Here is a 12,622-nt window from a genome sequence, read left to right on the forward strand (position 1 = left end):
GGCAGGTCTTTTTATTTGATCAAGTCTTGCATTTAGTGAAATTTAGATCTGATAAACTGGAGATCTGTTTAAACAACATGGCAGGTTTTCAGTGGTTTTCAGTCATGGATCTACTACTGTTTGCTTTTTCCTTCATGGCATATTGTAACCTACTGCTGTATATTGGTACAGTGAGTTTGATAAATGCTATGTCTGTGTAAGTTAAATAGGAGGTAAATCTTAGGCATGGTGTTAAGCAGTTCTTTTGAAAGTTTTATGCATTATGCTAACAAGAAGTATTTCTAACTGGTGAAGTGGAGATGTTAAGAACCAAGGGACAGATAAACATAAAATAAATGGAAATGTTTATTCCAACTGTAATGAGCATGAATTGGACATTAAATTGGTAATAGAGTAAGATAGCTGTATACGAGGTATGATAACTTTTACCTCCAGATGTTTGCTCCTTAAGGACTTGCAATGTAAGACACCAGACTTAATGCAAGTTCAGTATTTGTAACAGATATCTGTTGCTATAACAGACAGAGGCAAACTTAAAATACAGTCTGTAAGAAAACTAATGCAGTATTGTATTGATTGAAATTTTGTAGGTGGTGACAGTGGATTGGATGGGTTAGGAGGACCAGGAGTACAACTTGGAAGCCCTGATAAGAAAAAGCGCAAAGCAAATACACAGGTAAATTCCCTTTGTTTCTTTTTATTTCTTAATAAATAGTGACTCAGATGTTGTTTGATGGTATGACTATCTCGCATTGTTGAGAGTATCAGTCTATTCTCACAAATAGCAGTTACATACAAAATATTTCAGTTATACTGTGAAGTTGAAATCTTCATAATACTAGTTATTCTCACTGAAGTTATTTTAATCTCTATAGGTTTCCAAAGACCTATAAAGAGAGGAGCACAGTGAGACTGCAACAGTGAGACTGCAACTTGTATTTTACCATATGGATTTGATTCTGAGACAGACTTTCTTTTAATGACTTTGTAGCCATTAGTAGAAATCTGTACAGCATGAGTGGTTGCCATGAGACTACTTTTCTTCTTACTTTTATTCCTGTATGTGTAGGTTTGTGGGCTAATGGATCAGTACAGTTTGTTAATGCTTTGACCAAACGCTTGGCATATTCCCCAAGTGATTTTCAAGCAAAAGCTGTGAGGCAGGTTCGGTTCCTTTCCAGTGAATCCCTGCAATTTGGCATTTCTTCACAGTTTCTGTTTCCAGAAAAGGAAGCCTGAATACAAAACATCTCAAGCAATTAGATATCTGTAGTGCAGATTTTTCCTTTGTGTGTTCATTCAGCTTTGAGTGAGAGTATCTGTTAATTTGGTACCGCCCAGTGAGAGTAATTTTATTTATGTAGGTCAAACAATCACTTTCTGTTAGGCCTATCCGGATTCCACTGAGATGTGGATCTGTTTTCTTAATTTTTGTTTTGTTTTAAAGTAGTCATGGTGAAACCTGCTCTGAGAAATATTTGGTTAATTTAGGGGTTTCAGACCTCTTTCTTGGTGGAGCTTTCCTTGTGTTCTGGAATGGTGATAACTGTGGAGGGCATGCAGTTTAGTCTCCTCTCTTCTTACCAGGTTCAAAATTTGCAGCACAGCAGAAATTTTTGTGGGAAAAAAAAAAACCACATTCAGTCTCAGTTTATTAGTATTTAGGAGGAAATGCTTTCTGTGAGCAGTTAGTGTGAGGGTGAACCAGCTAGATGTTCCCCACAGGCCAGTCTAGAATGAAATTCAATTGTATAGCCATTCTGATGACATTTAAACAGCCTCTGGGCTCCATTAAACACTTGATTATGCTCTGTAACCAGAAATCCTTGTATTATATACCTACTGACCATGCTTTGCAGACTGTGCACAATCACTGAATGCTCATAAGGGACACCTCTGTTTGGTACACAGAATATAGAAAATTCCTATATGCAGACTCCTATATTCTATATACCTTTTTTAGGGTTATAGTAACATTAGGTTAGTATATCCTCATAGAAGTGGGGTGTCTTAAGAGATGTATATTCAGTAAAATGAACCCTAAATGAAACTAAAGAAATGCTTCAAATCTGCTCTTCAACATAGGGAAATATTTTGTGCATGTGTTTAAGTGACACATGGCTTTCTGTATTGTTGCTTTTCTTATGTAAAAGATTAAGAAATAGAAGTCACATATCAAGTAGTATTTTCAGAAGCATGGTTGTACAAACGCACGATTTTTAAAACACTGAGATTACTATAAAACACCATGTTATCTGGAGCCCAAACTCCTCTCTTGCCTCTCTACTGAAATTTCAGACAGCCTGGCAGGGTACAGTGTGTGAGCTTTACACAACAGCTGAACAGTTCTTTTAGCAGTAGTGCTGCTAATCCAGGACCTTTGTGGTTGATCTGTCTTGCAGGGAAATACTGAAACTAATTTAAATGTTGTATTTAAAATATTTTTAGGGATCATCATTTCCTCCTCCATCTGAATATGCTCCACCGCCGAATCCAAGCTCTGACCACCTTGTAGCTGCAAATCCATTTGATGACAACTATAATACTGTGTCTTATAAACCACTTCCTTCAGGAAATCCATATTTTAGTAATCCTGGTTATCCTGGCTTTGGAGGCTATAACACTTTCAGAATGCCACCTCACATGCTGCCCAGAGTATCCTCGCCATATGGTGGTTCTTACTCCCTCAGAAACCAACCACATCCCCTTCCTCAAAACCCTGTGGGAATGGGTTTTAGTCGACCCCACTCTTTCAGCTTTGGTCCACATGATAACCCAGGTTTTGGGAATCAACCACCTTACAGTAGTGGTCAGATAAATCAAAATGTCAATATGCCTGGTCAGCATTTCAGACCAAATCCTGGTGAGAACTTTGGCCATTCTGGTCAGATACCTCACCCTGACGTGCCATCTAACTTTGGTCCTGGAAACAATCCAAATTTCCCAAATTCTCAGCTAGAGTCAAACCATTCTTTTGTTGCTCCACCAAACACATACAACCAGACAAAATCATCAGCACAAAAGCAAGACTTTAGTCAAGGTGCGAGCAAAGCATCCAGCCAGAACACTGCTGCTCATCAGCATCATCACAGGACAGAGGACATTGTGAGTCAAGGTAACAGTGACCTGAAAAATGTTACTCGAAACAATGTGGTAAATCAGGATAATAGCCATTCTAATAGTGCTGATAACACTAATGCTGGTCATTCAAATGGGACTCAGAGTAAGTCCCGCCAGCCTCGAGGTTCTGCTGAAGGATGCAACTCTGAAAAGAGCAGCAAAACACCCCTTCATCCCAGTCGTCATGGTCACTCGTCCTCTGAACCCGTCTATCCATGTGGAATTTGTACACATGAAGTTAATGATGACCAGGATGCCATCCTGTGTGAAGCCTCTTGTCAAAAATGGTTTCATCGGATCTGTACAGGCATGACTGAGTCAGCTTATGGCCTTCTTACAGCAGAAGCATCAGCAGTATGGGGCTGTGATACTTGCATGGCTGACAAAGATGTCCAGTTAATGCGTACAAGAGAGACTGCAGGACCACCTGCATTGAATACGGATGGCTAACAACGTGAATTGGTGGTAGTGGTTGAAATACTTGCTATGAAGATTTGGTTACAAATTGGGTACTTCACTTTCTGCAGACAATCAGTTGTGTTTGGTTTCTGTCATCTTTTTTTCCCTAATCTCTTTTCATTCATAAACTTCCATCTCAGCTTTTGTACTCTTAGTTTTATGTGTGCAAATGTTTTACAGGATGGAGTATTTTTTTTGTTTCTGATTAAATTGTAAAACATAACTGCAACTGATCAGAAGTAGGATGTGCTTTTACAATTTTATTGAAGGCAAAAATGTGCCTGTATGAATAGCCCCTAATTTGCTACTGTTAATGTATTAACTAATACTAGCATTTAGTGCTCGGTTTTGATGGTACTATATTTGCAAGTACTTATTACACTTTGTTTCTCTGAATAGAGTGGAGATGACATGGAGGAATGTGCAGTACTATAGTTTTTATTTTAGGGTAAATACAGAGAATTTCGTATGTGCTTTTTCCTATTTTTGAAGTAAAACATTAACATACTATTCAAAAATCAATGACTTCATGCTTAGTAACACAATGAAACCTGCTAACTCTTACACATTTGTGTTTCCTTGAAAAGACAATGATCTCTTTTGACTTCTCAGCAAATACTTACTTGCTGAAGACTCTTGCTAGGTCTTGCAGTATTTGGAAATAGTTATAAAATATGATTACATTGGGAAAAGAACACATGAAGTTTATGAAGTCCAGTGCTTTAAATCTAGAGAATACCAAAACTAGGGTTGCATATATAACCTTAATTCATTTATCTTAAGGACATACATTAGGGTACAGTCTCTGCATCTGTCATGGTTGTGCAATCATGCACCTCTCTCTCATCCTTTCTCGTTGATGGTTCTAGTCTCCTGCCTCAGTGCTGCCTGAGAATTGTGAATGAACTAGTGCAGGGAAAGTCCTGCCTGTCTTGTAGGGCTTTCAGCTAGAGCCTGCTCGGTCGTCCTGAGCTTACGCAGTCCACTTGGCATGAAGGAGGCTGCAAAGCAATGGAGTGGGCTCAGCACAGGCTCTGAATTGCCAGCTAATTTGGCCAGCAAAGTCTTAAAACTGAATTCCCGTGACTGCCTCAGCCAGTCTTGCAGTGAGGGGGTGGGAAATCTAGGGTGAAGAAAAATACAGCTTTCATATCAGATTAGTTTAGCTCGCATCAGGAGCAAGTAACCAGAAGTTTAGCTTCTTTGCTAAACTTGATATCCTACTGACAAGTATGAATGGCACTAGAGCTTCATGTGTGATGCTAAGAATTCTATTTTAATATGGGTAATTTGATCTTATTCTTGATCTTAAAAATCCCCCCCCCCCTTTTTTTTTTAATGTGGGGAAACATCTAGCCTTGAAGACTTCAGCCTTAGCAGTGTGATAAAGTTGCACATGCAACTGAAAATGAGTGTTTCTGTAGAGAGAAGTTTTAACTTAATAAAAGGTGACACTGTAGTAACAGACTCTGCTTTTAATATTCACCACTGTGCTGGAAACTTCTAGTTTTTAAACAGTCAGCAGTTAAATCATATGTCAAGCATTACAGGTACTAGTCACGTTCCTTAATGTGATAAATTGTTCAGGTCTGTGGTGGTGAGTGATGTAGGAGCCTATACTGAATATAGTCATCTATATAAAGAGGTACTTTTTATGGTAAGCTATGCTAATGAGTGAAAAGTAAGGCCTGTTTGATAGTTCACCATTGTGTTTGATTTTAAATGGGCTCTACTGTGGTACTTTCCTGGAAGATACTGTGCAGATCTACATAAATGTCCTTGTTTTATTTTAAAAGTGGTAAGTTTTATATACTCTTTTAACTGGAGAAGTGCAGTATTGCCCTCCTTTTTTGTCTTGTCTCTCATCAGGAAAAAGGAAATAGTGTCTAAAATGTAAATGACACAATTTATATCTTGAGGATTTCCTGTATGGAGATGTAAAGAAAGTGTAAGGCAGATCCAGGGCTTCTGTTTTCATCACTATTTGCTTTATTTAGTACAGAGACTAAACTTAATCTTGTTTTGTTAGAGGTGTGATATTTAAAAACAACAAAAAAAACAACCAAGCAACAATCTCTGTTAGAGAGACTTATTCTTCAGTAGTTTTCCTAATGACTGACTGACTGTTAGAATTTGCTTTTGGTATCTAAAGTAGAAATTAAACCAAACCTTGTTTAGATAGAGTTGTTCCTCTGGGAATCAGTTTAATCTCTGCAACAGTTTGCACTGTGAAGGTAGTGGAGCTGGCTCAGACCTACAGCAATGTAAATGAAATAAAAAATTTTGCTCAGTGAAAATTCAACAAAAGCTCCAATGATGATATTGTTACCCAAGCGTGCTGTTCACAATACCTTTCCCACTCCCACACCCCATTCCTGTTGTGAGAAGATGTTTGGGACATTTGTTCTCAGAAGTCCAATTTAACATTTTGGAGCAGACATTGTATTTAAAATAGCCATGTATTCCTTAATCTCTTCCTCAACCTTACATGAAGTTAGGCAAGTGTTTTCTATATTAGCTAGCAAGACATTAGAATTTAAATATAGTGTTCTTACACACTTAAAATCAACTGGAGTATCATTTTATAGGGCCTTAAATTGTGTATTTGTGAAACTTACTCTAACAATTTATTTCAGTTTTTCTAAACTGGTACTATGTTGGGTAACCCAGTAAACTTTCTGCGTTTATTAACCTACAAACTCAAGGCATTAGCAAATGCAAATTATATCAAATAAAAACAAATGAACAACAAAACCAAACTTGTTATCACATTGATCATAGAGATATGACTGATTAGAATCTCCAAAAGTCACCCAGCCAATATGCACCCTGCTGATACGCTCTTGGCATACCTGGACTCTTTATCTAGACAGAGGGTTATACTTTGTTTTTCTCTGCATGTATTGACTAGTAGAAGTTCAAGTATGCACAGGAAAAACAACAATCATGTTTTGTTAGTAAGGTACTAGGAAAATGTCAGCTGGTTAGAATTAGAAATTAGTTATAGAAGGGAGGGTGGGAGGGAGGGTTGGTTAGAGTAGGTGAGGTTTTTTGTAATACTCTACATGAAACAATTTGTATTGAACTATCATGTGCTTCTTTCATTACTAGTGATTTAGACCGTACTGGTGCTGCACACCAAAAATATTGCAAAGATTTTGTAAATCTTACAAACCTTAATGTTTTTGTGGGAAATGCCTGTGTCCTTTTTAAAAAGCTCCTTGTCATGGTCAGAAATGCAGCCTATATTGCCTAAAATGTTGGTGTTTGTTGTTTCTCCCCACCACCCCACCCCCCCCCCGCTGAAATAAATAGGTATAAACTGGATTGAACTGTCCTTAATACTTAGGTTTTTTGCCAGATACCAGTTTTAAATAGAAAATATGTAATTTGCTTTTTAAAGTACTTGTTTTATTGGTGTCAGGGTAAGTGACAATAGCATGCATATAGGCTAGCGGGTAGATATCAAAAATCCTGTTCCTGGCTGTTTTACTGATCCCTTCTACAACTTGAGACAAGCAGGTTAACTGTTTGTGCCTCGATCTCTTCCTTCAGAAGATTGGACTAACGCTTACTTCCCAAGGGTGTTTAGAGGCCTAGTTATTATTTGAGATCTTCAGACGAAAGAGACTAGAAGAAAGTAATAAAGTTTGCTGTATTTAAATCAAAAATATAATTTTGGGGGCTGCTCAAAGAAGAATATACTTTGTAACCTCTGAAGTTTTTCATCTAAGAACCAGTTTTGTAATCACATTTGTCAGGCTTAACTTCAAGCGTGTGAGAATTAACGAAGTCAGTGGAACTGCACGCACACAGTCAAGAACATTTCAAAGTGTTTGCAGTTCAGGGCCTATGATATTTGCAAGTGAAATGCTTTTTATGGTTTGAGATTTTTACAAAATCCATGGTGTTCAAATGTAGCACCTTTTTAACGTTTGTCTTTATTTCAACTTAGTACGATAACACATCTGCATTAAATATATCCCTTTCATTTTATAAATAAACATTGCCTGGCAGTTAAAGTATTGGTGTAACATTTTTAAAAAAGGAAGTCATGCTTCTTATCATGTTGTATGTGACTTAAATGACTGTTTCATATTAAAACTAATCTTTCCTTATGTACTGCTTAAATATACCTGTTTTGGGATATCAGTTCAGTACTTTTTATACAATCTTGAATGTGTTCCACATTGGTGACATGTATTTTTGCAACAACTTTTTTGTTTAGATTTTAAATTAGAGCATGTCTGAAGTAATACATGCATTAGTGCTGTGGTGTGTGGCAAAGTTAATGTATGTAATTCAAATTGGAAGAAAGTTTCCAGACTTTGTCCAACATTAACCCTGTGGCCAGGGATTAAATTACTATGTAATACAAATTATTTCATATCACGATGTGTTTTAAGCTACTCTATGAAGTATGTGAAAAATTATTGTTTATGGATTGGTAGCTGGCATGGTATCTTGCATAGAATGAGGTGTGATAGATGGTAGCAATTCATGGTAATTAAAACTGACTACCTTTCAGAACACGCAGCACTTACGTGCATTGTCATCTTGTTGCCATAACCGTTAGTATGAGTTTCTTAATATTGTCCACTGACAAATGGGTGAACATTTGGTAATAAGCTCATGGGTGTGAAAATTCTATTCTAACACTCTTTACTTGGTTTACAAAACATGTAATTTTTTTATCTGTTGGATGTGATTAGATATATGCAGGAGGATGTAGAACTGGGTGTATTTTAAAGTTCTTCTGCAATTACTAACTTTTGTCTGAAGCTTTCTATATTAGAATAGACTCTTCCTTAAAATTGGAAAATTAAGTGTACTTAGCAGAACTCTTAAGGCAATATAACTATCCTACACTACATCTTGAGTTACGCACATTCACTTCTTTGTATGGAACTCCTGATTTCTTGTTGGCTTATGCTTTATATGGAAATGAAGGGTCCCTTTAGTGCCCTAGTGTTGCGAGTCATCCGTTCTGCGGTAATTAATTCTGAATGGTGTTCAGCTCCTTAGAGGTGCTGCCTATAGCTTAAAGTATTCAATGTCGCCCTTAGTTTCCTGGTTCAGAAATGGCTTATTCCAATATCATAGGGAATTCCTATTTTTGTATTGTTTGCCATACATGATTAATTTTCCTTTTCATGTTCAAACAAACTCTGTCTTAAAATAATTTTTGATCCAACTCCACCTTTTCACTTGGAGGTTTGTGCACTGTAATTCAGGAATTGCTGTATTGGAGACAGTTTGGGATTGGAGTCATCTCATCTTCTAAAGGATGGTCTAAATCTGAACTTCCATATAACTTAAGGAGGGCAAGCTTTTAATATATTTCTTTTTTTTTTTCTTTTGCCTTTCTTGATAGTTTTTTCTGAAATGTGAAATAATATGGAGTTGTTGAGGGATTTTTACTTAAAAGACAGTCTCTCCTCCAAGGTTTTTTTTATATGGCTGTATGGCCTTTAGAGCAGACACTGTGTTCTTTAAGGCCTCTGACTTGGAATTTTTTTGTCCACATTCTCCTTTCAGTGTTAAAGATGAGTTGAAAAAGGCAAGTTACCAATCTACTGCCATCCAAACAGTGCAAAATATAAGCTGATTAAGATTGTTGACATTTAATTTTTTTGTTAATAATGATGTGATATTTTACCTTTTAGAAGAACATATATCAGAATCTGATTCAAGCATTCTTGGAAAATGTATATGGTAGATTTTGTCCAGCACTGTATGTAACTTTGTTGCTTTCTGTTGTTTGGTTTCAGTTTCTTTTAAAATAAAGATAATTTTTGCGGGGAAGTTGCCTGTTGATTTTATAAAGATGAAGTAATGCCTAGATTAACTCTTCTAATGTTTTGCCTGTGAGAACGCATTTGGATTAGGCATAATCCTGCAAGAAACAGTATGAGGTCATATTGATCAGAAAAGACAGCTCCTGCCTCTCTTGCAGAGGTCCGCTGTTCTGTAAAGGCATTAATCTGAAGTAACTTCAAAGCAGATTAGAAGAGGTCTTGCACATTTGGCTGAATAGATTTTTTTTTTTTTTTTTGTAGAGCTTTCTGCATTTGGGAAAAGCTTATGCAAAGAATTACTTATTCTATTTTATAAAATTATTACTAAGCTATTGCTGTTTGTTGAAATATCAGAACTAACACATACCAAATCAGTACCTCACCAATAATCTTTAAAAGCAGCTGATACAGGTTGTCCCAAGCCACACATGCAAAACACTTTGTTAGAATAAATAGCATCTCACAAAATGTTCCTGCTCTTCTTAAAAAATATGGAGGGATGAGAGAAATGAGAGAGAATTTAGAAAGGATGGGAGAAAAAAAGGTTATTTATTAAATTAAAGATAAGAATATGTAAACTATTTAAAGGATTTTTTTCCCCGTGTATTAAAGCCTCTGAAGCCATTAGAAGTGAAATAACCCCTGGAGATGTATGTATTGGCAACTGGAAGGTCCAGAGTATTAGTAATATTATTAGGATTTGACTGGAATATAAATCTCCATCCTTCATAGCACAGAAGGTGGGAATTTAAGAATAAAGTTTTCCAGGGAAAATTTATCTCCTTTCACTACAAAGTTTCTTCCACTTTTGACTGATAAGTTAGTGCCAACAGAAGAAAGATCCTGAATGGACCTGTCTTTTGGTTTATTTTGCAAAAGTGTCATAATGAGAGCTCAGTCATTTGTCCAAGTAAGCTAGCAATGTGGTATGTGTATGATATAGGTGGTGGTTCTGCAGATACGCATCAATACAAGACTTTTAAGGTTGATCCAAGACCTTGCTGAGTCCCTTTTGTGTCTTTTAGCAGCTAAATCTGCTACTTTGACTTAGAAATGTGTAAGTGACATTTACTGTGTCTTCTATGAGTGAAATACATAGCTTTGCATTGGAGATCTAACTTTTAGGTAAATAGCCTTTTTTGTTAATGTATTGGAGCTTTTTTTTTGTAACTTGAGAACACCAAATACAGGTAACCATAACTATGTCCTGTCTTGTAAAGTATGTATACATAGTACGTTCTTTCTGGCAGGAATAAATAATAAGCTGCTTCATTTCAGTATATTCTCTGTGATTAAACTAAAAATGACACCTGCATGACCAAGGCAGAAGACCAGCACTCAACAAATCTAAGACTTTTATTGTCCATGAATAAAGTCTCCAAACTGAAGGATTCTGGATGACTACAGCTGCATTCTGGAGTGGTAAGAGATTTTGAGTTACTATTACATTATAATCATTCTAGACGATACTGCTATTGGAACACCTTGATTTAAAACAAAACACTATCCCTTCTAACCCTCAACTCTTCCATTACTTCATCTAGGAAGTAGGCAAATAGGATTTTGACTACTGTGTGCAGTTTTGGCCTTTCCATTTTCAACATAGTAGAACTGGGAAAGCTTTGGAGGTCAGCAAGGAAGATAAAGCTATGTAAAAGCAATGTAAGTAAGCTAAGAGTCTTTTTAGGAAAAAAAGAACGTCTCTTAGAGTGGAGGAAGGTCTATAAAAACCTGAATGGCATAGAAGGGATGTTTAGAACTTCCTTGTTTCATCCTTGTCTGCACTTGCCTGAAGTTTGTCTTGCAATACAGACAACTAAGAGGTATTAAGTAAAGGTAACGAGACAGGTTTAAAACAAACAGGAGGAGTTTTGTTCTCGCAGGGAGAATCTTCCCTTAGCTTTTATTTACTTATTTATTTTCTCTTACAGTTTCTTAGACTGATAGCAGTCTGTTTATGGAGACGTCATGGTTTAAGTCTAGGTTCAGAACTATAAACCTCAGAAGTCTCATCTGCTGCAGATGACAGCAAAGCTCTTTATGCCATGGTGCAGAGCTTACCGTAAGTGAAAATACGTATCATGCAAGGTTTAAAAAAAAAAAACAAAACCCAACAGTCACATGTGCCAAAAATACGTAAAGCATTTTGACTTTCAGTTAAATCTCTTTCCTCTTGTACTTTTGAATGCTCTTGGAATGAGGAATTTAATGGAGTTCTCAGATTCCAGTCCATGCAAGCATTCATCCAGATGATACTGATGTGGGTGAGTGAGGGTGGAGAATAACCCAGAAATCATATCAATTACAATGGATTTCTTGTTCTGAAAAAGTTTTAAACCTCTGTGATATCTGCTTATATATACATACTACTTAATAGTAACCACTACCATTTGAACATTGCTTTGGAATATAGATAATAGAACATAAAAATTAAGTCTTTAGTGATAACGTGTCAGAAATCTTAGCTAATGTGTGCAATGTTAAACTCAATTTTTCTTGGTCATATTTTAAAAGAAAGGAAAGGGGGAAAACTAGACTTTTTGGTTGTGGATTTTACCAAATAGTTCTAAGTAATTGTATACTTTTGAGGAACTTAAATATACCTGAATGTTTATCCAAATGTGTTTGGCTTGCCCTTCAAGCCATATTCCCCAGAAGCAGTTGCTTTCTATATACTAGACTTTATTTTGGCAGATACAGTGTTACTGTTTGTTTGAGGAAGTTTGAGCAACATTGTGCAAATTACCTCCTGCGTTTTTGGCAAAGACAGCAAAACAGACAATATTGCGAGGCAATAGCATGGAGCGGCCAGTATGACCTAATTATTTTTAGAGGACATCTGGAAGTTTCAATGTATTGCTAAATCACTCCTCAGCTTTTAATAGTTTTTACCAGAAATTCTCAGACTAATACCGGTTTGTCTCTTTATGGAAACGTGTTTGGATAGTAAGAGCTGCATTCCTTCCTACTCTGCTTAGGTGTGAGTGATGAAAGCCAGAACAGCGCCTTGCGTTCCCCGTGTCTTGGTAAGTCGGTGGGCCAGTATCTACAGTAGGATTTCTATCAGCTATCTCGCTAAGCTTTAGAAAGTCAAAGGTTCCGTACTTTTGCTCCACTTCCCGCAGGATTCCTCTGAGCCCAGGGACCGCTTTGGTTGTTTTAAAGGTGCGCAGGACCCGCAGGAAGAGCACTTCGCCCGCTGGCTCGGGCGGCCGGCACCGCTCCGCCCGTCGCTGGCAGCCCGC

The 12,622-nt window shown here is 37.0% G+C and overlaps 1 protein-coding gene across 1 annotated transcript; it reads left to right on the plus strand.

The window, feature by feature from the left end:
- Window positions 1–590: 590 nt before the first annotated feature.
- On the plus strand, window positions 591–3,968 carry PYGO1 (pygopus family PHD finger 1; the record flags this gene model as incomplete). The annotated part of the gene is made up of 2 exons (XM_009575016.1): window positions 591–676; window positions 2,449–3,968. Coding segments are annotated over 2 exons (1,208 nt in total), but the record flags the coding sequence as incomplete, so codon positions are not given.
- Window positions 3,969–12,622: the final 8,654 nt, after the last annotated feature.

Source organism: Fulmarus glacialis, unplaced genomic scaffold (assembly GCF_000690835.1).
Source record: "Fulmarus glacialis isolate BGI_N327 unplaced genomic scaffold, ASM69083v1 scaffold47183, whole genome shotgun sequence".
Classification (NCBI taxonomy): Eukaryota; Metazoa; Chordata; class Aves; order Procellariiformes; family Procellariidae; genus Fulmarus; species Fulmarus glacialis.